Consider the following 25,863-nt stretch of genomic DNA (forward strand, 5'->3'; position numbering starts at 1 on the left):
AAACATGTTAGTCTTATATCCAATCTTCTCCCTTTCAAACTGTATGTAAAATTAAATCAGAATATGGTTGTTGAGGCACAGGGTGCCTCGTTCTGATGTTATGATTGCAATAGACAGATTGTAGAGGTCCAGGACATCCATGGGCATCAACATGTTCTTAATATTCTGAAAACTATTTTTTTGTTGTGGTTCTAACACCATCCTTGTGAACTTTGAGATGTCTCTGGTCTTTGATTTTACTCAACAATTGTGAAGAGAGGCGTGTGCAATACATTTTTTAGAATTTGGATTTAAAACAGAGGCATGTAGGTGGGTTAATTTTGTCGTGGGCTTTTATGAATTTATATGCTTTTTTCTTTCAGTTTGATACTATCTTTAATTTCTTTACTTAGCCATGGATGGTGTGTGCTGTGGTATCTATGGGTTAAAGTTTGCTACCACCATTCCTCTTTCCTTGACTTGGTCTTAGGGCCTATTTAGTTTCCATTGCAGAGAACCAACCACAGTGAGTTTTAATAAAAAGAGGCTCTTAAGTTTTAGTTTATTGCATGATAGTAATTCGATACAAGATACATTATCTAGTTAGACACTGTTACTAATGTGTTGGATGACATAGGTGACATAGATCTCTTTGAGATCCAGAGTTATATTCCCTGCTGAAGATTATATGTTATCATCAGGTTGGGTACAACTTAAAGTGGTCTCCAGTATTAGCCTTTTAAGAACTATTAACTTATACAACATGTTATGCTACAATGTCTGCCACTTGATCTCTACAGGCTTACTTCTTAACCTAGTCTCCCAGTTAATGTAAACAAGCTATGTATTCATGCTCTGTAATTGCCTTTATTTTAGTTTCAAACACTAGTGTTCAATCTACCCTTCTCTTCCTCCCCCTAAATGGAAAATGTAATATATACTTTCCCTAATAGTTACAACTTTTCTATGTCTGGCATCGTCGTCTTAAATCTGTTCTATACCCTCTCTGGTGCATTCACATCCTTTCTGCAACATGGTGACCTTAACTATATATATTACTTGATCTGTAGCCTAAATACTAATTATATATTCTAGTTTAATCTCCCTGTTTTATACTCTGTGCCTCAACAATAAAGGAAGGTATATATAGTCTTGGTCATTATATCTGCTTATTCTGCTACCTTTAGGGATCTGTGGACATGCGCTGCAAACCCCTGTGTCCCTATACACAATTCAGAAATTTGCCATTATATGGTCTCTTACTTTGTCTGTCATCACCCAAAACATTATTCACACTTCTTCAGAAATGATGTTTTGCCCAACTGACCAATCTGAGATTTTCTTACTGCATACAGATTTCTTCCTCACAATTTTTGTATTTTCTGCAAACGTTTTGACTTCATCCAACTTTTAAGTCTACATTATTGGTGTATGCTGCAAAATGCTAGGGACTGGAGCCAATCACTCCACTAATGTTTTACATGGATGCCGGTTCAATTATGTAGCTCCTTCAGATTTTCTTTTTGCTGCCATGCACATATTGTTACTTAAAGTAACTGAATCGTGCATCTCATCTGTGAGACCTTAAGCCTCAAAATTTACAGGAAACATTGGCTTATATATTTTGAAGGCCAGGGAATTATTAAAGCAAGACAAGCAAGAATTGCACATCAGGACCGTGCAGAATTCTGGTACAGCTAACTCAATGGGAGATGCCCAGAAAATCGAATTTTCCAGTTGGACAATTCCCCTTGCTCTGCGACTCTTCGATATTGTCCATTAAGTCGGAGATTCCCTGGAGCGAGAGAGGCTGAGGGGTGACCTTATAGAGGTTTCTAAAATCATGCGGGGTAGGGTAAATAGCCAAGATCCTTTACCTGGGGTGGGGGAGTCAAGAACTAGAGGGCATAGCTTTAGGGTGAGAGGGAAAAATTTTAAAAGGGACCTGAGGGGCGACTTTTTTATGCAGAGGGTGGTGCATGTATGGATTGAACTGCCAGAGAAGTGGTGGAAGCTGGTACAATTGCAACATTTAAAAAGCATCTGGATAGGTATATGAATAAGAAGGGTTTAAGAGAGTTATGGGCCAAATGCTGGCAAATGGGACTAGGTCAGATTGGGAAGTCTGGTCAGTATGACAGTTGACAAAGGTCTGTTCCATGCTCTACATCTCTATGACTTTGTAATTAAACTTGATACTTACCCAGGAAAAGCTAGAGAATTAAAAGCTTAGTCTAACTTAAAAATCTCCCCCTCCTGGTACATCATTGATTCCACCAATTATGCTTCCACTAAGTGAAGGATGGTCTGCACTCCCTGACTTGATTCTTGCCAGCTCACCTGGCTGGATCTGTTTGACCCCCTGCAAAAAAGACCCTCAAATCCAATCGGCACACTCCTCTTACCTATTTGATGCCATACTTCCCCTTGTATGTCTTGTCCCAATCATCTGACATGCTGCCCTCTTAGAAACTGAACTGGGCATACTAGCTTCGCATGTACCATGTATACTTGCCTCGATCACTGTGAAAGTGTTTTGGGGAGTTTTAACTCCTGAAATAAGGCAGCAAGTATCATGGAAAACATGACAGGCTATTCTGTGCTGAGTGGATTTCTCCTTGGTTATCTCCAATGAACTTGAAGTGTGACCAGAAAAATTAGACAAATGGATAGACCCACCCTCCCATCCTGGCACTTTCCCCTGCCACCGCAGGAACTGTAAAACCTGTGCCCACACCTCCTCCCTCACCTCCATCCAAGGCCCTAAAGGAGCCTTCCACATCCATCAAAGTTTTACCTGCACATCCACTAATATCATCTATTGTATCCGTTGCTCCCGATGCGGTCTCCTCTACATTGGGGAGACTGGGCGCCTCCTAGCAGAGCGCTTTAGGGAACATCTCAGAGACACCCGCATCAATCAACCAAATCGCCCAGTGGCTCAACATTTCAACTCCCCCTCCCACTCTGCTGAGGATATGGAGGTGCTGGGCCTCCTCCACCGCCGCTCCCTCACCACCAGACGCCTGGAGGAAGAACGCCTCATCTTCCGCCTCGGAACACTTCAACCCCAGGGCATCAATGTGGATTTCAACAGTTTCCTCATTTCCCCTTCCCCCACCTCATCCTAGTTTCTAACCTCCAGCAACTCGACTTGTCCGGACTTGTCCGACCTGCCCAGCTCCTTTTCCACCTATCCACTCCACCCTCTCTTCCCTGACCTATCGCCTTCATCTCCTTCCCCACTGACCTATTGTACTCTATGCTACTCTCTCCCCACCCCCACCCTCCTCTAGCTTATCTCTCCATGCTTCAGGCTCTCTGCCTTTATTCCTGATGAAGGGCTTTTGCCCGAAACGTCGATTTTGCCTGTCCTCGGATGCTGCCTGAATTGCTGTGCTCTTCCAGCACCACTAATTTTCATCAAATTCTGAGCTATATTGGCGCAGAACTACATCTGCACAAAATTGGCTCTTTCATCAAGACAGGGAATGGGATAAACAGGTTTTGAATTGGCAAATGTGGCACTGATGCAGAAAGGTCAAATACTTCTGGATTTGAGCAAAATCTGCGTGCAGTCAGTTCTTGTGCAGTCCCGCGTTATAGAAAAATCGCACTTTGGAAATAGTGCTTAGTGTTGGCGATGTAATCGCACTACAGCCAGCACGTTTTAAAAGTTCACGCTTTACAAACAGCGTCCCCAATTCATCAATCAGGTTACAGCGAATTTGCATTGAAGAAATGCGAATTAATTATAGCAGAGCAACCTGTACTTAACCAAAGGATACCTTGGTTCAGATGTTAGCTTATAATTGACGCAATGCCATTCCCAGCAATAAACTTGCCCACAACCTAAGCATAAAATTCATGTGTAAAAATATAATGTGGCATACTGATTCTTGGAAATGTTGTAGTCATTTTCTGTTGGTGTGTTTTGGTTAATTTGAATCGCTTCCCATTTTTCCCTCTCCTACAAGGAATAAGTTGCTTTTGTTTTACAATAAAATATGAAGTACTGTGCAAATGAGATTACTTAAAATGCTAGGAAGGGCTTGGTCAGAAACATATAACCTATAGGCCATCAGTTTACAGATACAATCAGGTTGACCTCATGCCCACGGAACCTGTATCATTGATTTTGTGGTGTTGCATGCATCAAGGAATAAGGAAGGCTCCATTAGAGTATAATAAGACTGGAGTACATCCTCTGTATAATTGTAACTGTTGACATATATTGTTTGAATCTTTGAAACATCTTTGCCAAATGTAGTGCTCCTATTGTGTTTGAAATGAGTTAAAGAGAAAACCAGTCTTACAAAGCAGCTACTTTGTGGTAGTACTTAGTATAGCTAATGTTTGATCTCAGATATCAAGCAGAATACATGTAGCCTCAAACTGTGAGTGTAGCTAAACTATCTGAAGAATGAAAACGTTCTTTATATGAACCTAAAATTTCTGTAAGTAGCAATTAACCATAGATTACATTTCTTTCAATTATTATTAGCAGTTTAGTTTCAGTTTGCAAAGCTACTTCAAAGGTAAATTATTGCACATCTTTTTAATTATGAGAGGATTTGGCAGCTGGGGGAAATGGGATATACATACTGTTGTAAATTGTCCAGCAAGTGGGCTGTTGAAGTATAGTTTAGCCAACAATGTAAAACTTCTTAATGTTAACTGAACAATGGGGTAAACAATAGGGTATGGCAATGAATAAATGATATTGTTACAACTTTTGAATGTCTTGAAACAGTAGATATTTTGCTGTTATGTGGAATGTTTAATTTGGTTAGATAAAATGATTTTTGTTAATTAGCTCAGGATAGGACATATTTGAACTATACATGCATTTTAATTTTCCAAAGACATAAAGCTATTTGTAAACTTGTACAGACTTTATGGTAATTGTGGATGTACATCAGATCCGTAACTTGGAATATGGATCTATTCATTCTCTGTATAGTATTCATCTTATAATATTTTAGTTAACCAGTTACGTATTTTAGCATGCAAAACTTCCATCATTAATATTCTGGACTTTTTTTTGTTTTAACAGTAATCGAATAAGAGAAGCTGAGTTTATGAAACAAAATGGCTAAAGAAGAGAAGAATTTTATCAACAAAGAGAAAGAAGATGAGATGGTAAACAAAAAAGTGATAGTTCATTATCTATTCAGGTTCTGACTTTTTTATGTTCCTCCTTATAACTTTTTTTTCAAAAGTCTGTGGAACAAATTATACATTTTAACTGACTTTAAAAAAAAATCAATTTAAAGTTCACAGTTGTGCACTTTCTAAGGTGTAATTTCACTGGTTCTTCTTCGTTTTTAGAAGCCTCTAATATAAACTTGTGGATTTTAGGTATGTGAGTACTGTTGTAAAATCTTTGCTCAGTGATTAAATTTGTAAATCGGTTCTATGGACTGAAGGCATTGTTTTTTATTAAATTTTGTATTAAATTATTTCCAATTATTCACGTGATTTTGTACATCTTAATTATAAGGAGGAATAGGTTCGAAACCTGGGGCAGAATTGACGAGGGAAAGGTTGCAGCTATTCATGTTACAGTGTTTACATTCTAATTGGGGATATAGTAACCTCATTTGATTTCTTATTTATGGCATTTTTATGAGGTTGTATGTTGATAGTTTATGTTAGTACTACGAAAGGCAACTGTTTGTAATAACACGTAACACTAAATTATTCTAGTGGACTTCTCACACACACTGTTCTGTTCCAAATAGGATTTTATAGTTCAGATTTGCAGTTTCCTGTCTTGAGCACATTTTTGTACTATTTGGCTATAATTTGTTTGTAAGTGGGATTGAATGTAGAATGAAATTTGGATTCTATCACTTTAAATGCATTTCATCCAACACATAAAACACATAAAACTTCCCTCTACTTAAGTTCTGGCCCAATGGACTTTGACAATTTTATTACATTTTTAAAGTCCTTATTATCCTTAAGACCACTTTCCCTTGTCGTTTTCTCTTTATAATAGTTGCAATCAAAAGTCATGTTTTGCTTGTAAACCACAACACTTCGTGAGTAGATTGAGTGAACATGTTTACTGAATCAGTGAATTCTGCTTATTATGGTACAGAGAAAGATATCTTTGTACACAATTTTAGTTTACATGCTAATTAGAGCATAGGAAAAGAACATTTAACCCCTCAAATGTCCGTCCACGCAAACCCCATTTCCTTGCACTTGGCCCGTATCCTTCTAAACCTTTCCTATCCATGTATTTGTCCAAATGCCTTTTAAATGTTGTTAATGTACCCGCCTCAACCACTTCCGCTGATAGCTCATTCCACATGCGTACTAGCAGCTTTTTTATTTTTTCCCCTCCAACTTTAAACTGATGCCCTCTCGTTCTCAAATCCCCAACCCTGGGAAAAAGATTGAGTGCATTCACCCTATCCAGGCCTCTCATGATCTCATACGCTTATATAAGATCCTCCCTCAATCTCCTATGCTTGTAAAATAAAGTACTAGCTTGTCCAGTCTCTCCTTATAACTCAGACCATTGAGTCCTGGCAACATCCTTCTACATTTGTTTTGCGCTCTTTCCAGTTTAGTAGCATCTTTCTAATAGCAAGGTGACCAAATCTGATCACAATACTCCAAATGCAGCCTCACCAACATCCTGTACAACTGCAACATACATTCCCAACATCTGTACTCAATGCCCTGACTGATGAAGGCCAGTGTGCTTAAAGCCTACTTTCTGCCCTTTCTACCTGTGACTCCACTTTCAGAGACTGTACACCTGAACTCCAAAGTCCCTCTGTTCCATTATACTCCTTAACACCGTGCCATTCACCATGACACTCCTACCTTAATTTGGCTTTCCAAAATGCAAGTCCTCACACTTATCTGTATTAAGCTTCATTTGCCATTTGTCAGCCCACTTCCCCAGCACTTCCTGCTGCAATTTCTGATGACTTTCCTCACTGTCCACGATACCGCCTATTTTAGTGTCATCTGAAAACTTACTAATCATGCCTTGTATATTCTCATCCAAATCATTGATGTAGACAACAAACAGCATTGGGCCCAGCTCTGATCCCTAAGGCACTCCACTAGTCACAGGCCTCCATTCCAACAAGCATCCTTCCACAATTACTGTCCTACCATCAAGCCAATTGTGCATCCAATTTGCCAGCTCCCCCTGGATTTCATGTGACCTAATCTTCCAGCAGTTTGCCATGTGAAACCTTGTCAAAGGCCTTACTGAAATTCGTACAGACTACATTTACAGCCCTGCCTTCATCACCTTCCTGGTCACTTCATCAAAGACCTCTTAACAAATTTGTGAGGTATGATCTCCCATGCACAAAGCCATGCTGACTATTCCTAATCAAACCCTATTTTTCCAAATGCATGTCTATCTTAGCTCTGAAACTTTTCAATTAACTTACCCAGTATATTTGTTAGGCTGACTGATCTATAGTTCCCACGTTTTTCTTTGCAACCCTCTTGAATAAGGACACAACATTCGCTACCCTCCAGTCTTACAGGACCTTACCCGTGGCTAATGTTGAAGAAAAATATCAGCCAAGGCCCCCGCAATTTCTTCTCTAGCCTCTTGCAGTTTTCTAGGCTGTATCTGATCAGGACTAGGAAATTTATCCACCTTCATACATTTTAATACGTCCAACACCACCTCTACTGTGATAGGGACTGTTCCCAAGAAATGACCACTAACTTCCCCAAGTTCCCAAATCTTCATGTCTTTCTCCATGATAAACAGAGGAGAAATATTCATTGAGGACCTCAACCATCTGTTGCACAGCACACTCTTGCAATTCACACTGTGGTGAACTGAAAGCTTAATATTTCTCCCACTTGTATTTAGAATATAAGGTCAAAGGAAATAGGAGTTGGAGTAGACTATTCTGCCCATTGAGTCTGCTCTTATCATTTAATATGATCATGGCAGATCCGATTGCGGCATTACCTCTACTTTCTTGCCTATCCCCAACTCACTTGCCAATCAGAACTCTTGCTCAGTTTTAAATCTATTCAAGGACCCAGCCTCCATTGCTTTTCAGAAGTGAATTTTAAAGATGAATAAAGCTATGGGAGACGAAATCCACCCTTATCGCTGTCCTAATCTTATTTTTGAACTGTGAGTCCAAGTAATAAATTTCTCTGTGAGAGGAAAGATCCTCAGCATCTTCTCCCTTGGAATTTTATTTGTTTTAATAAGATCACCTCTCATTCTTCTAAACTGCAATGACTTGAGATCCAACCTTTCTTCATCCTCAGAATCAACGTAAGTGAATCTTCTCTGAACTGCTTTGAATGTAATGATATCCCAGTTTAAATAATGAGACCAAAAGTAACACTATCTTTCTTATGAACAGCGATGTCAATCTGTTGTTAGTCGACTAGTTCCGAAGAAAGGTCATTAGAACTGAAACGTTAACTCTGATTTCTCTATACCGGAGCTTTCAGACCTGCTGCTTTTTTCCAGCAATTTCTATTTTTTTTTGTGAATCAATCTGTGTTTGCTTGGTGATGAGACTGAGTTGGTTGGTGGAATTCCACAGCTTGGTGAATCATTAGGCTCACAGATTTGGGCATTGACATGGAGACATTTCTATGTTTGTACCAGTGACTGAAGGCCAGGTAAGCTCACCTGTTCCGCACACCAGTTATGGAGATTTGGGAGATCACGAAGCAGTAAAGCATGTGGCCATCTTTTCGCAGAGATCAGCTAGAAAGTACCCACAGACAGGTGAATGATGGAGCTCTGATTGACTAGTGCAAGCCATAAGAGGCACATGATCCTGGGGAATGAAAAGGTCCTTTGGGTTCTGTTGTTCATCATTTGTAAACTGGAGTTAACCTATTGGTTAGGCAGAAAATGTGGAACATTTGAAACATTTCGTAGGGCTCTTGGAGTTCTGTGCAGCAGATAACAGCCGAACTGTTGTATGCAGCAGATTCCTAAGCCAGGCATAAGGAGACCAAAATAGAAAGTCATGATTTGGAGATGCCGGTTTTGGACTGGGGTGCACAAAGTTAAAAATCACACAACACCAGGTTATAGTCCAACAGGTTTATTTGGAAGCACTAGCTTTCAGAGCGTTGCTCCTTCATCAGGTGGTTGTGGAGTATAAAGTTGTAAGACACAAAATTTATACCAAAAGTTTACAGTGTGATGTAACTGAAATTATATATTGAAAGAGACCTGGATTGTTTGTTAAGTGTCTCATCTTTTAGAATGAACATGTTGGTTTCAGTTCTTTCATATTTAAGTCGCAGAACATTTAAAAGTTACATTCTCAAGTGAACTTTAACAATTGCTGTCATGTCGGTCCAGATAATGCAGTTAAAGTGTGAGCTGCCCTGTGTGAGACTGTCTGTGCCACAATGGTCAGACTGATTCTAATCCAAAAAATGGATTTACAGAATCATACATGGATTCATGCAGTTTTTGAGCAAAGTAAAATGTAATTCTGCAAGTACAAATTCACCCAACAAACTCATATGTGTATGTGTGCATGTGGGGGTTTTATGAGTGTCTGTGAGAGAGTGTGTGTATGTGTATGAGTGTGAGTGGAAAGGGGTATAAGTCTGTGAGAGGGTGCATGTGTGAGCATATGAGAGAGGGTCTGCCTGAAAGTATGGGTCTGTAGGGGAGAGAGAGACAGGGCAGCTGTGGGAGTGGAGGAGGAGTGGATCAGGGTGTTCCAAAAGGAATAGTCTTTGTGAAATGCTAAAAATTGAGAGACCGGGAATATATATCTGGGATTTTGCTGGATACGGTGGAAATGACAGCTTCTTATCCTTTGGATGGAGAGTTCAGCAGGGTGGAAAGTGAGAACAGTTTGTATATTATCACACTAAGTAACATCCTTCAAATGCCAGTCTTCAGCAACTGTCCAGTATGTGGGAATTAATGGTGTGAGCTACAATTACTATAGTACTGATTTGTCTTTTGGGAGTCCAGTGAACATTTCACATACTGATTCCTGGGATGATAGAACTGACATATGAGGAAAGACTGATCGACTGGCCTTGTGTTCACTGGAATTTTGAAAAATAAGGGGGGTATCTCATAGAAACATATAAAGTCTTGACGGGACTGGACAGGCTAGATGCAGGAAGAATGTTCCCGATGTTGGGGAAGTCCAGAACTTGGGGGTCACAGTCTAAGAATAACGGGTAAGCTATTCAGGACTGAGATGAGGAAGAATTTCTTCACTGAGAGATGTGAACCCGTGGAATTCTCTCCCACATGAAGCTGTTGGGGCCAGTTCATTAGATATATTCAAGAAGGAGCTGGACGTGGCCTTGCAGTTAAAGGATTCAAGGGGTATGGGAGAGGGCGGTAATGGGGTACTGAGATTGCATGATCAGCCACAATCATATTGAATTATGGTGCAGGCTCAAAGGTCCGAATAGCTTACTCCTGCATCTGTTTTCTATGTTTCGGTTCCCTGTACCTTGTCCACTTTAGTTTGTAAATGTTCATTCTTTCCAAACTTTTATGAAGGTTAAGATCAAAGATGGGAGTACTTAGTTGGACTTAGGAGCAAGTATTCAAAGCGGAGCAGCATGGACTTTATGAAAATTTTATGAGTAATCCAAACTCCTGGAGCATCTAGAAACTGACATGGCTTCAGTTTCAAACATGCTGAATTTTAGATCTCTTCAAAAAGATTTGCAGCATGCTAATGTTGAATATCGAATAATGTTCCCTATAAGCAGCTAATTACTTTGTTTGTTGCAGGAGATTTATGGTTATAAACAATGCCTTTGGAAGCTGATTCTAGTTGCAATTGGCGTTATCTGCACTGGTGGTTTCCTTCTCCTGCTACTTTATTGGATGCCTGAATGGAGTGTGAAGGCAACATGTACCCAGACATCTCTCAAGGAGGCTGAAGTTGTGCTATTGAGGACCACAGTGAGTATGCAGATAGTAAAAGTAAACTGTCATTGGTGTATTTGCATTTTGTACTTTAGACAATCGAGTAACAATGCAAAATCTATATCAAGGAAAAGCTCACCGCAAATAAAGTTTGTAATATTAGAACATTTTTCAAGTAGATAAGAGTAAGGGACTTGTTTTTTTAAAATTAGTGATTTCTACATTTCGCTTCTAATACACTGATCCAACTTGTACTGCTGGGGAAACCATGAGAGTTAGGTTCTGTTGTATCCTCGCTTCTCTGTTGAAAGTTATTAGAAAGCTGTATTGAGATACATTTCAGTTCTGTTCACAACATGTAATTTGTTAAATTTAGTCTTTTCATAACTTTGCTATTGAATTTGAAAGCCAAATTGTTCTCCAATCAACAGAAAATTAATTAGCGAGTTTTGAGAAGATTTGGAGCTCAGTTTGAGGTTCTGGATGTAGGTTTGCTTGCTGAGCTGGAAGGTTCATTTCCAGATGTTTCGTCACCCTACTAGGTAACATCTTCATCTCCAACTGGAACTCTATCAACAACCGCATCGAGATAGACACCATCTACCACCCACCCCTGAGAAAAAGAACAGGAAATGACATCACCACAGGAAATTACACCACCAACCCAAAGAAACCAAAACATATATATAGAAAGCAGGAATCATCAGCAGTGCTTTGCCTGGAGTCCCACTGAAGATGTTACCTAGTAGAGTAACGAAACGTCTGGAAATGAATCTTCCAGCTCAACGAGCAAACCTACATCCAGAAAATTAGTTGTTGAAATTATGAAAATGAAGGCTTTGCTTGTAATGTAGTTGCAAACTGAAATGTATAAGCCAAGTATTTGTCCAAAATATAGAGAAGTGATTACTGGTTTGTGAAATCAGTCAAAAAAAAATGACATCAGCATTTTGACAAGGGGAGAGATGATATGTGCTAACAGAGTTTTGTATGTACAAATTCTGGTCATTGCACCTGTGCGACCCTTATGAAAACTTTACTGTTACCTTTTAGACTTGCAGTTCTTAATTAGAAACAAAACATCAACCGTATGAACTAGGAGCAGGAGTGAGCCGTTCATCCTTTGAGTCAGAGAGAGAGAGAGGTTATCATGCATGAAGTATGTACATTGACTCACTATATAAAATTATTACATCTTTTTAGTGCCAAAACAATATCTTTTGCTCTACATGACATATAAGCAAGATCCTTTAAAGAAATGGGATACTTGCATTGGCGGTGTCACCCTCCGATGTACAGCACAGAAACAGACTCTTCGGCCCAATTCGTCCATGCCGACCAGATGTTCTCAATAAATCTAGTCCTATTTGCCAGCATTTGGCCCATATCCTTCTACAAACTCTTCCTATTCATTTCCCCATCCGGATGCCTTTGAAAATATTGTAATTCTACTGGCCTCCACCACTTCTTCTGACAGCTCATTTCATGCACGCTTCACCCTCTGTGTGAAAAATTGCCCTTTAGGTCCCTTTTAAATCTTTCCCCTCACGTTCAAAATATGCTCTCTAGTTTTGGTCTCCCCCACCCCGAGGAAAGACTTTGCCTATTTATCTTATCCACGCCTTTCATGATTTTATAAACCTCTATAAGATCACCCCGTGGCCTCCGATGCTCCAGGGGAAAATAACCTCAGTCTCTTCAGCTGGTCCCTACAGCTCAAACCCTCCAACCCTGGCAATATCCTTGCAAATCTTTTCTGAATTCTTTCAAGTTTGATGACATCCTTCCTATAAGAGTGAGACCTGAAATGCTTGCAGAATTCCAATAGTGGCCTAACCAATGTCTTGTACAGCTGCAACACGACCTCTCAACTTCTATACTCAATGCACTGACCAATAAAGGCAAGCATACCAAACACCTTCTTCACTGAGCTATCTCCCTGTGACTCTACTTTCAAGGAACTGTGAAACTGCACTCCAAGGTCCCTTTGTTCAGCAACATGCCCCAGGACCTTACCATTAAGTGTATAAGTCCTGTATTTTACTTACATTTATAGTTGGCAAATGGGACCAAGCAGATGCATGGGGGCTGAAAAATTACTTGCACGGCAAGATCATATGTGGTGAATGACCAATAGAAATTGGTCCTGTGGAAAAAAAGAATGAAGTGTGCAGCTTATCTCAAGTTAAAAGTTGTAATATTTGTTGAGTCATTAAAAAACTATGTTGCATTGAGGGAATTAGGTACTAATTAAAAACTAATGAGTGAATAGAAAAGTGAGGAATTTTCTGCGAAGAAAACGCCGAAGGCTGAAGTGCACCATAAAAACAGTAATTAGCCACTGGTCTGATCATGAGAAAGATTCATTAGAATGGGGCTTGAAAGCAAACAGGATGGTTGGTCATCACCAGAAATTGAAGCATGTGATGTGTTACATGGGCCAATTCACACCTGAGCCAGCAAAGATTTCAGCACAACAGCTAGTTGGTGTTGCCACTTCATAGAATGAAAACAGGACATGGATTGCTCCAAGACTGCAAGAACTTGCTGGCAGATTGATCAATTTCCAACATTTCTCCAACAAATCAAAAATGAAAGCCTATAATATCATATCCATAACATGAATGGAATGCTCATGAATTTTGATATTCCAACAGCTGAACTGTGCAGTGAAAAGGTTTGTAAACAATTTCACTGAAAGTCACAGAAGGTCAGATGATGTACTTCGTGGTGGTACCAGTTTACATGGTCAACAAAATAAAATGAAAGCTTATGGTAACTTTTAAAAATAAAACTATGTCAAAAATCACCTTGTACAAAAAAAACTTTGACTTTCTGCAGATTAATTAAAGAGTTGCGGAGCTATAAGGAAAAGTGAGGGAATGCGATCAACTGAATTGTTCTTACAGTTTCAATGGATGCAGAAGGCCAATTTTAGTCTCCTATGTTTAATTGTTCTGTGTTGTGCACAATTGTTTTGTTAAAAATCTTCAATACTTTAGAGTATTACATGCCAATTGATGTAAAAGTTAGGGTAACCGAGATTCCTCATTTTTCTTAATTAGTCTTCTTTACTACTAACTGTGATATTAAAATTCGTGATAGGTTCTGTCTCTAAAATGAGTTAGGTAGGGTGCTTCCTTGAAAAAAAAAGTGAACATAGAAACTAGAAGCAGGAGCAAGCCATTTAAGCTTTCTAATCAACTCTGCCACTTAGTATTATCATGGTTGATCCTGTATCTCAATGTCATATTCCTGCTTTCTCACCACACCCCTCGGCACTTTAAAGATCCAAAAATTGGTGCACTCTTTTTTGAATATATTCAGTGACTTAGCTTTCACAGCCTTCCGTAGCATAGAATTGCATAGGTTCACGACCGTTTGAATGAAGAAATGTTTCCTCAGATCAATCCTAAATGGTCTACCCAATATCCTGAGACCCCTTCCCGGATCTGGACTCTCCAAATAGGGAAAATGGTCTAACCAAGCTTGTTAGAATTTTATATGTTTCAATCAGATCCCCTCTCATCCTTTTAAACTTGTGAATTGGTCTCAGTCAAACTAACCCCTTTTCATTGATGTGGAGGTGTCAGTGTTAGACTGCTTGGACAAAGCAAAAAATCACACACCAGATTATAGTCCAACAGGTTTATTTGGAAGTACCATTTGGTTTTTTACTCTAAGTTCTGTGTCCTGTGATCCTGCTCCACTGGCTACCTGACGAAGGAGCAGTGCTCCGAAAGCTTGTACTTCCATTAAGCCTGTTGGACAATAACTTGGTGTTGTATGATTTTTAACTCTATTCATTGGACAGTGCTGCCAACCCTGAAATTAGATGCACTCCCTTCATGGCAAGGATTTAATTGATAGAGAGACCAAAAATGCACACAGTACTCCAAGTGTGGTCTCACTAAGGCCACGTATAACTGCAGTAAGATGTCACAATATCTGAAATCAAATCCTCTTGCAATGAAGAACGATATATCATTTGCTTTCCTAATTGCTTGCTGAACCTGTCTGTCTACTTTCATTGAATTGTGTATAAGGATGCCTAAATCTTTTTGCGTATCCACATTTCCCAAAATATCATTATTTAAACAATACATTTTCTTTCTTTGACACAAATGTATAACTTTACATTTAGCCACATTGTAGTGTTGTGTATGCCTATTCACTCAACTTATGTGAATTATCTTGAATCCTCCAGTCAACTCTCAATCCTGCTCAGATTTGTGTTGCCAGTCAACTTGGCAGTGTGGCATTTGGTTAATCAAGGTCATTTTTATATATAGATTGTGAATAGCTGGGGCCCTAAACATTGTACTTTGCAGTACTGCATTAGTCATTGCCGGCCTCTCGGAAAAAGCCCTATTTATTCTCTCTCTGTTTTCTCTCTGTCAACTCCTCCAAACTAATATATTGCCCCATATTCAATGTACTTTGACTTTCCCCACTAACTTCTTATGAGGGACCTCATCAATAGCCTTCTGCAACTTTAAATGTACTATATCTTTTGATTTTCCTTTATTTTACAGTACGTATCCCTTTATCCGAAATACTGGGGACCAGCTGCTTTGCGGAAATCGGAATTTTGCGGTTTTCGGAACTAATGTAGTGTCCCCTGTAGGGTGCGGGGCAGCAACCCATAATCAAACATAAATACTATACTACAGCAAAAATGTATGAATACTGACACTAAGTGGGATAAATGTGGACTAGAAGTACTACCACACTTTATTTATACTGATAAGTGAAATACATCGAGTATAACTATTCAGCAACATTTTATTTCCATAAAAATCATTACAATAAAAACATTCGGTAAAACTCAAACATACACAGCTTCAGCGCTATGGCAGGCGGCGGTTTTAAAGGCATCTGTCTCATTAACATAGGTTTCTGTCTAAGCAATCTCTCTTTAATTGAGTAAATTACCATAATCTCTTGTTCACTGATAAATGAACGTTGTTCAAGGCCAGCAATTAACTGATCACACATTTTCACCATATCGTCAATGGGGACCTTTTCAACTGTGTTCACTAACTCATCATCATCATCATAAATCATTATCATCATCATCACTACTATCCTCGCACTTATCTGTACAGGAACCCGTATTTAAAACCATTTTAGCAATGTTTCCATCGTTCAAGGAATGCATGACAGCCACATCATTGTCAATGTTCAGCATTTCTTTGATGTCAGCTTCATGTAATTTATTTACACTTTCGTCTGATTAAATTTTCTCTTCAGCGACATGAAATCCTTCAAACTCTTCATCTGCAGGTTCATTTACAAGAAACATCGTTGTAGGCCAGAGTCTGTGCCAAGCATTTGTGAATGTTGCTTTATCAACATCATTCCAAGCGTTAGCAACTGCGTAAATGGCATCCTTAAGACTAAACTCTTTCAGGAAGTCTTGAATTCCTACCTCTCTGTTGACTGCAGCAAGCACACTGTTTAAAAAATAGTCTTTATACTTGCTCTTCACTGAGTGCAAAACTCCTTGGTCACAACGCTGTAATACCGATGTCACATTCGGGGGGCAAGTAAATGCCAAAAACATTACTTTTCACAAGCTGTTGGGCAGGGGGATGTGCGGAGCAGTTGTCCAGAAATGATAAAACTTTACACTTTTCTTCCAGTCCAGCTTGTCTGCAATGAGCTTGTGCTGCTGGTACGAAGTGTTCACTGAATCAGTCAGAAGAAATTTCTCTGGTTACCCACGCTTTCTTGTTTGCATAATAATGCACAGGCAAATTGCGTACACGTTTAAGACATCTTGGATGTTTGCTTTTCCCAATCACTGCCTGCAGCATTGACACGCCCAAGAATAGTTAATCAGTCCTTAGTTTTCTTAAAACCTGCTGGTGCTCTCTCATTAGCCATTGCTAATATTTTTCTCGGGACATAGCGCCAGTAGGGAGCTGTTTCATCAGCATTGTAAATTTGTTCAGGACTAAGGCTTTCGTCAGATATCAGCTTGGCAAATTCACCAACCTAATTTTCAGCTGTTTCATGGTCAGCAGAAGCCTTTTTGTCATAGATTTTCAGGTACTTCACACCATCACACTTCTTGAATTTCTGCAGCCAACCTTCTGAATATTGACATTCGCCTTTAATGTTCAGTTCTTTATGATATTTTCTAGCTTGTTTCATGAACATCAAACCAGTCAGTGGCATACGTTCACTTCTTTGTTGTCTAATCCATTCCATCAACACACGGTTAAGATCTTCATTTTTTGCCCTGTGCAGTGTTTTACTATTTTTCATTAGTTTATGGTCATCATTGTCACCATAAAACTTCGGAAACTTGTCTTTCTGTTTCTTCAAATCATAGACAGTGACACCATATTCCTCAATAAGATGCCGCACAGCCACACCATGTTCAAGCTTCTGCAATAACTCTGCTTTCTGCATTATTGATAATGTCAGATGCTTCCTTTTCTTTATATTATTGTTAGCCATGGATGTACCTGCACCTCTTTTTGACATTTTCACTCTAAAGTTAAACAATTTAGCACAGTAAATACAATACACAACTGACGCCTCCGAGTGCTGGGCCATGCCACCACGTGAGTCGAGTGGTTGCAGCCCTCGCCCACTAAGAAAATCCCGTGATGTTATGCAGACATGACTGATGCTGGACGCTCCATGAAAACCTTTGGTTTTCAGAGCTTTTCGGATCTTTGATGCTCGGATAAATGACGTCATTTCCGTCACCTCCAAACGGACCCCACCACCAGTGATATATTTCCCTCCCCTCCCCTATCAGCGTTCCGAAAAGACCACTCCCTCCGTGACTCCCTCGTCAGGTCCACACCCCCCACCAACCCAACCTCCACTCCCGGCACCTTCCCCTGCAACCGCAAGAAATGCAAAACTTGCGCCCACACCTCCCCCCTTACTTCCCTCCAAGGCCCCAAGGGACACTTCCATATCCGCCACAAATTCACCTGCACCTCCACACACATCATCTATTGCATCCGCTGCACCCGATGTCCTGTACAACTGCAATATAACTTTCCAACTTCTCTACTCAATGCCCTGACTGATGAAGGCCAGTGTGCCAAAAGCCTTCTTCACTGCCCTGTCTATCTGTGACTCCACCTTCAGAGAACTGTGCACCTGATCTCCAAAGTCCCGCTGTTCCACTACACTCATTAAAGCCCTACCATTCACCATGAAACTCCTACCTTGATTTGGCTTTCCAAAATGCAATACCTCACACTTATCTATATTAAACTTCATTTGCCATTTCTCAGCCCACTTCCCCAGTTGATCAAGGTTTTGCTGCAATTTCTGAGGACCTTCCTCACTGTCCACGATACTGTCTATTTTAATGACATCTGAAAACTTACTAATCATGCCTTGTACATTCTCATCCAAATCATTGATATAGTAAACAAACAACAATGAACCCAGCACTGACTCCTGAGGCATTCTACAGGTCACAGGCCTCCAGTCCGACAAGCATCCTTCCACTATTGCCCTCTGCTTCCTTTTCGCTTCCCCGGTCCCCAACGCCTTACCTTCACCATGGATATCCAGTCCCTGTACACCTCCATCCCCCATCACGAAGGACTCAAAGCCCTCCGCTTCTTCCTTTCCCGCCGTACCAACCAATACCCTTCCACTGACACCCTCCTTCGACTGACTGAACTGGTCCTCACCCTGAACAACTTCTCTTTCCAATCCTCCCACTTCCTCCAAACCAGAGGAGTAGCCATGGGCACCCGCATGGGCCCCAGCTATGCCTGCCTCTTCGTAGGATATGTGGAACAGTCCATCTTCCGCAGCTACACTGGCACCACCCCCCACCTTTTCCTCCGCAACATCGATGACTGTATCGGCGCTGCCTCGTGCTCCCACGAGGAAGTTGAACAGTTCATCCACTTTACCAACACCTTCCACCCCGACCTCAAATTCACCTGGACCGTCTCAGACTCCTCCCTCCCCTTCCTAGACCTTTCCATTTCTATCTCAGGTGACCGAATCAACACGGACATTTACTATAAACCAACCGACTCCCACAGTTACCTAGACTACACCTCCTCCCACCCTGCCCCCTGTAAAAACGCCATCCCATATTCCCAATTCCTTCGTCTCCGCTGCATCTGCTCCCAGGAGGACCAGTTCCAAATCCGTACAACCCAGATGGCCTCCTTCTTCAAGGACCGCAATTTCCCCCCAGACGTGGTCAACGTTGCCCTCCACCGCATCTCTTCCACTTCCCGCTCCTCCTCCCTTGAGCCCCGCCCCTCCAACCGCCACCAGGACAGAACCCCACTGGTCCTCATCTACCACCCCACCAACCTCCATGTACAGCGGATCATCCGCCGTCATTTCCACCACCTCCAAACGGACCCCACCACCAGGGATATATTTCCCTCCCCTCCCCTATCAGCGTTCCGAAAAGACCATTCCCTCCGTGACTCCCTCGTCAGGTCCACACCCCCCACCAACACAACCTCCACTCCCGGCACCTTCCCCTGCAACTGCAAGAAATGCAAAACTTGCGCCCACACCTCCCCCCTTATTTCCCTCCAAGGCCCCAAGGGATACTTCCATATCCGCCACAAATTCACCTGCACCTCCACACACATCATCTATTGCATCCGCTGCACCCGATGTGGCCTCCTCTATATTGGAGAGACAGGCCGCCTACTTGCGAAACGGTTCAGAGAACACCTCTGGGACACCTGGACCAACCAACCCAACCACCCCGTGGCTCAACACTTCAACTCCCCCTCCCACTCCACCAAGGACATGCAGGTCCTTGGACTCCTCCATCGCCAGACCATGGCAACACGACGGTTGGAGGAAGAGCGCCTCATCTTCCGCCTAGGAACCTTCCAACCACAAGCGATGAACTCAGATTTCTCCAGTTTCCTCATTTCCCCTCCCCCCACCTTGTCTCAGTCAAATCCCTCGAACTCAGCACCGCCTTCCTAACCTGCAATCTTCTTCCTGACCTCTCCGCCCCCACCCCACTCCGGCCTATCACCTTGACCTCCTTCCACCTATCGCATTTCCAACGCCCCTCCCCCAAGTCCCTCTTCCCTACCTTTTATCTTAGCCTGCTGGACACACTTTCCTCATTCCTGAAGAAGGACTTATGCCCGAAACGTCGATTCTCCTATTCCTTGGATGCTGCCTGACCTGCTGTGCTTTTCCAGCAACACATTTTCACCTCTGCTTGCTACCATCAAGCAAATTGTTTATCCAGTTGCCAGCTCCCCCTGGGTTCCATGTGATCTAATCTTCCAGAGCAGCCTGCCATGTGGAACCTTATCAAAATCCTTATGAAATCCATATAGACTACACCTACTACCCTGCCTTCATCAAACTTCCTAGTTACTTCATCAAAGACCTCTTAACAAATTTGAGAGGTATGATTTCCCATGCACAAAGCTGTGCTGTCTGCTCCTAATCAAACCCTGTTTTTCCAAATGCATGTATATCTTATCTCAGAATATTCTCAAGTAACTTACCACCACAGGTGGTAGGCTTACTGGTCTATAGTTCCAAGGTTTTTCTTTGCAGCCCTTCTTCAATGAGGAGAAAGTGAGGCCTGCAGATGCTAGAGATCTGAGTCAAAGAGTGTGGTGCTGGGAAAGCACAGCTGGTCAGGCAGCATCTGAGGAGCAGGAGAGTCGACATTTCAGGCATAAGCCCTTCATCAAGAATGAGCAAGCCTCATTCCTGATGAAGGGCTCATGCCTGAAACGTCGACTCTCCTGCTTCTCGGATGCTGCCTGACAGCTGTGCTTTTCCAGCACTACGCTTCATGAATAAGGACCTGATATTGCCTTCTTGGTAACTTCTTCAAAAAACTCGATCAAATTTGTGAGACATGATCCTCCGTGCACAAAGCCATGTTGACTATCCTTGTCTTTCCAAATGCATATAAATCCTGGATCTCAGAATCTCCTCTAACAACTTGCCCATCATTGACTTCAGGCTCAACGGTCTTTAGTTCCTTGCCTTTCCCTTGCAGCTTTTCTTAAGTAATGGAATGATAATAGCCACCTTACAGTCTTCCGGAACCTCACCCACGGCTGTCAATGATGCGCCTATCTCTGCAAGAGGCTCCGTAATCCCTTCCTTAGCTTCCCGCAATATTCTGATCAAGTCCCGAGGATTTATCTACTTGATCCATTTTAACATCTCTAGCATCTCATCAGCAGGCTTGTTGCTTTATCTGGCACTTTTAACTTTATCCTCTTTGGTCTAATATTATCCCTAATGTCTTTTGTAAGCCAGGATTGAAACCCCTGTCCTCTTCTATTTTAGCACCAAACAGGAACGAATAATTGTTGTAGTTCATCTGCACTTCTTTAAATGTGAACCATTGCCGATATCATATGTTTTTTTTGGAGCAGAGGAGACTGAGGGGATATATGACTGAGATGTATAAAGTTATGAGGGCATAGACAGGGTAGACAGGAAGAAACCTTTCTTCTTGGTGCAGGGATCAACGAACAGGAGCATAGATTTAAGGTAAAGGCAGGAGGTTCAGAGGATACGTGAAGAAAACATTTTTTTCATTTAGAAGGTAGTGGGAATCTGGAACTCATTACTTGTAATGGTGACAGAGGCAGAAGCCTTCAAAATATTTAAGAAGTATTGAGATGTACACTTGTGATGCCAAAGCATACAAGGCAAAGAGCCAAGTGATAGAAAATAGGATTAGAATAGTTAGGTGGCTGTTTGTGACTGGAGTAGACATGATGGGCCGAAGAGACTTTTTCTGTACTGGACACTTCTATAACCCCTTTAATAAGATTCCCCAATCCAGCCAGACCAATTTGTGCCTCCTACCTCATAGTTTCCCTATTTACATTCACTTTATGAGGAAGTCCATCATAAGCTACCTCCTCTTCCCGAAGGAACGTCTCACAAGATTGTTAATTAATTCTTTCATAGTTCAGTACACCATATAGAATAGCCTGTTTTCTCATTCATTCCTCAATGTATTGGCCTTAAAATTCATTGTGTACACTATCTAGGGAATCCTCCTCTACAATACAGCTGTTATTTTGCTTTATCCGATCTATATATAAAACTAAAGTTATTCATGATTGCAGTTGTTGCGTGCATCTCTGATGTCTTGTTTACTGCCTTCCCTTGCATCTTCATTACTGTTTGTGTGCTTGTACACAAACCCCAAGAACATTTTCAGCCCCATAATGTTTTCTTTCTCCATCCAACAGATTCTCATTTATTTATTTGTAGGTCCAGGGTGTCTCTGGCTGGCAAGCATTTATTGCCCATCCTTAGTTGAACTTGAGAAGATGGTGATGAACTGCCTTCTTGAACTAATGCAGACCATGTAGTGCAATGCCCTTAGCGAGGAAATTTCAGTATATTGAATCACTGAAGGAACAGTGATATATTTCCAGTTCAGGATGGAGAGTATCTTGGAGGGGAACTTGAAGGTGTCGTATTCCCACACATCGTTAATTGGCCATGTTAAATTGCCCATAGTGTTAGGTGCATTAGTCAGAGGGAAATGGGTCTGGGTGGGTTACTCTTTGGAGGGTTGGTGTGGACTTGTTGGGCCGAAGGGCCTGTTTCCACACTGTAGGGAATCTAATCTTAAAAAAAATCTACTCTGCTACTCTTGTTTTTCTAGATGAAAGTGGTCATGGTTTGGAAGGTACTATCTAAGGATCTTTGCAAAATTTCTGTAGTACATCTTGTAGATAGACAAACTGCTGCTAATGAGCATTGGTAGTGGAGAGCATTCCATCACACATCTGACTTGTGCCTTGCAGATGGTGGGCAGGCTTTGTGGAGTCAGGAGCTGAGTTACTCGCCTCAGTATTCCTATCCTCTGACCTGAACTTGTAGCCACTGTATTTATATGGTGAGTCCAGTTGTGTTTCTGGTCAATGGTAACTCCCAGGATGTTGGTAATCACGTATTCAATGATGGCAACACCATTGAATGTCAACATGTGGTGGGTAGATTATCTTTTATTGGAGATAGTCATTGCCTGGCATTTGAATTGCATGAATGTTACTTGCCACTTGTCAGCCTGGATATTGTCCCCATCTTGTTGTGTTTGAACTTGGACTGCTTCAATGCCTGACGAGTTGCAAATGATGGTGTACGTTGTGCAATCATCAGTGAACAACCCATTTCTGACTTTATGATTGAGGGAAGGCCATTGACAAAGCAACTGAAGATGATTAGGTCGAGGACACTACCCTGAGGAACTCCTACAGAGATGTCCCAGAGCTGAAATGGCTGATCCCCAACAACCACAACCATCTTCCAATGTACCATGTAAGGCTCCAACCAGCAGAGATTTTACCCCATGTCTCCTTGATGCCACAATTAGTCGAATACGGCTTTGATGTCAAAGGCAGTCATTTTCACTCACCTTTAGAATCCAGCACTTTTTTCCATGTTTGAACCAAGGCTGTAATGAGGTCAGGAGCTGAGTGGTCCTGGTGCAACCCGAACTGGGTGTCAGGTGTTACTTGATAGCACTGCTGATGACACTTTTCATCACTTGACTGATGATTAAGAGTAGTGTAATAAGATGTAAATTAGCGGGGTTGGTGTACAGGGCATACCCGATTCCATATCATGATTTTCTGAGCCAATATCCTTCCTCACTATTGCATTTATAGTCATAGAGTCATAGAATGTACAGCATGGAAACAGACTCTTCGGTCCAACTCGGCCATGCCGACCAGATATCCTAAGTTAATCTAGTCCCATTTGCCAGCACTTGGCACATATCCCTCTAAACCCTTCTTATTCATATATCCATCCGGATGCCTTCTAAATATTCTAATTGTCCCAACCTCCACCACTTCCTCTGGCAGCTCATTCCATACATGCACCAACACTAAAAAAATTTATTTCATCCTTTTCTACTAATGCTACCCCACCAACTTTACATTCTTTGTCTGTCCTTTCTAAATAATGAATATCCATTGAGGTTCAGTTCCCATCCAGGGTAACTCTGCAGCCATGTCTCTGGAATCACAACTGTATTATAGAATAATGCAGTGCAAAAGCAACCCATTGTGTCTCTACCACCAAAGCTGTGCTAAATCTATATACCTGTATATTGGAGCTGACGGTTTATTTACCTTCCTCCTAATGCTCTGTGCATAAAGACACAAGTTTTGAGACTTGGCTTTTTAGCTTTTCTTAAAAATGTGTTGCTGGAAAAGTGCAGCAGGTCTTCAGGAATCTTTGGGCTTATGCCCGAAACGTTGATTCTCCTGTACCTATGATGCTGCCTGACCTGCTGTGCTTTTCCAGCAACACATTTTTAAGCTCTGATCTCCAGCATCTGCAGTCCTCACTTTCTCCTTTTTAGCTTTTCTGGTAATTCTGACTTTATTTTGCACAATGGCTCCATTTTCTTTCACCCTATTTTTTTCTGCCTTTTGCTTACCTTTCTGTCCTTTATTCCTATGCATGTTTCTTCTTCCTCTATCACCCTGCTCTGGTTCTCATAGGAACAATAGTTTTGGAGCTTATAACTTGAAGGTCACTATTTCATTGATTTATTAAAACTGTTTGTGTTTGCCCTAAGACCAAATGTAAAGCTAGTTATGTACACACCGTTCTATATCATTAAATATCATGTTAACACTTGCCTTCATTTTTTGTTTTTTATTTAAAAATTCTTCAATCCATATTTACAGATGATTTAATTAATGTAAAACTGTGACTTTGCATTTGCACTTACTGACTGCTTTGTGATTTGCTGTCCGATCTGTGAAACTCCGCTGAAAAATTTCAGTCATTTTTTTCTTTATCCACAGTGCTTCTGTAAGGGGAAGAATTGTGTTATAGCGATGTACAGCATGGAAACAGACCCTTCAGTCCATATCTTCCATGTGTCTTTGTTCAGCAACACTCTCCAGGACCTTACCATATAAGTCCTAGCCTGGTTTGCCTTTCCAAAATGTAGTATCTCCCATTTATCTAAATTATCAGCCACTCCTTGGCCCATAGTCCCCTCTGATCAAGATCCTGTTGTACTCTGAAGTAACCTCCTTTGCTGTCCACTACACCTCCAATTTTAGTGTAATCTGCAAATTTAACAATTATATCTTCTATCTTCACAGCCAAATCATTTATCTAAATTATGAAAAGCAGTTGACCCAACACCGATCCTAGTGGCACACCACTGGTCACATGCCTCCAGTCTGAAAAGCAATCCTCCACCAAGACCCTCTGTCTTCAATCTTCCAGCTCTGTATCCAAATGGCTAGTCTTCCCTGCATTCCATGTTATCTAACCATAGAATTGAGTCTTGTCGAATGCCTTACTGAAGTCCACAAACATCACGTCCACTGCTCTTTCCTTGTCAATCCTCTTCATTACTTTTTCAAAAACTCAATCAAGTTAGTGAGACATGATTTCCCATGCACAAAACCATGCTGACTGTCCCTAATCAGTTCTTTCCTTTCCAAATACATGTAAATCCTGTCCCTCAGGATTCCCTCCAAAAACCTGCCCACCACTGATGTGAGGTTCACCGGTCTATGGTTCCCTGGCTTTTCCTTATCACCTTTCTGAAACTGTGGCACACGCATTAGCCAACCTCCAGACTTCTGGTACCTCACCTGTGACTATTGATGATACAAATATCTCAGCAAGGGGCCAGATAATCACTTCCCTAGCTTCCCACAGAGTTCTAGGATACATCTAATTAGGTTTTGGGGATTTATTCACCTTTATGCGTTTTAAGACATCCAGCAACAACACCTGTAATATGGACATTTTTCAAAATGTCACCATCTATTTCCTCACATTCTATATCTTCCATATCCTTCTCAACAGTAAACACCGATGCAAACTATTTGTTTAGTATGCCTTTATACTCTTCTAAGGATTAACTCAATCTCTGCTGTCTATACCTGACATATGCTTCCTTCTTTTTCTTGACCAACATCTAGCCATCCAGCATTCCCTACACCTACCAGCCTTGCCTTTCACCCTAACAGGAACACACTGTC

General features: G+C 41.2%; 1 protein-coding gene across 4 annotated transcripts in view; it reads left to right on the forward strand.

The window, feature by feature from the left end:
- atp13a3 (ATPase 13A3) overlaps positions 1-25,863 on the forward strand; it is a 192,363-nt gene that overhangs the window by 10,178 nt on the left and 156,322 nt on the right. For all 4 annotated transcript variants that reach the window (XM_087993558.1, XM_087993559.1, XM_043702269.2 and 1 more), the window contains exons 2-3: positions 5,036-5,121; positions 10,730-10,903. In XM_087993558.1, the coding sequence (XP_087849684.1) occupies positions 5,071-5,121; positions 10,730-10,903 (225 nt within the window). In that variant the 5' untranslated portion in view covers positions 5,036-5,070. The remainder of the gene's footprint in view (positions 1-5,035; positions 5,122-10,729; positions 10,904-25,863) is intronic.

This window comes from Chiloscyllium plagiosum, unplaced genomic scaffold (assembly GCF_037043375.1).
Source record: "Chiloscyllium plagiosum isolate Xiang-an unplaced genomic scaffold, Cpla_swu_hap1 HiC_scaffold_13, whole genome shotgun sequence".
Lineage (NCBI taxonomy): Eukaryota > Metazoa > Chordata > Chondrichthyes > Orectolobiformes > Hemiscylliidae > Chiloscyllium > Chiloscyllium plagiosum.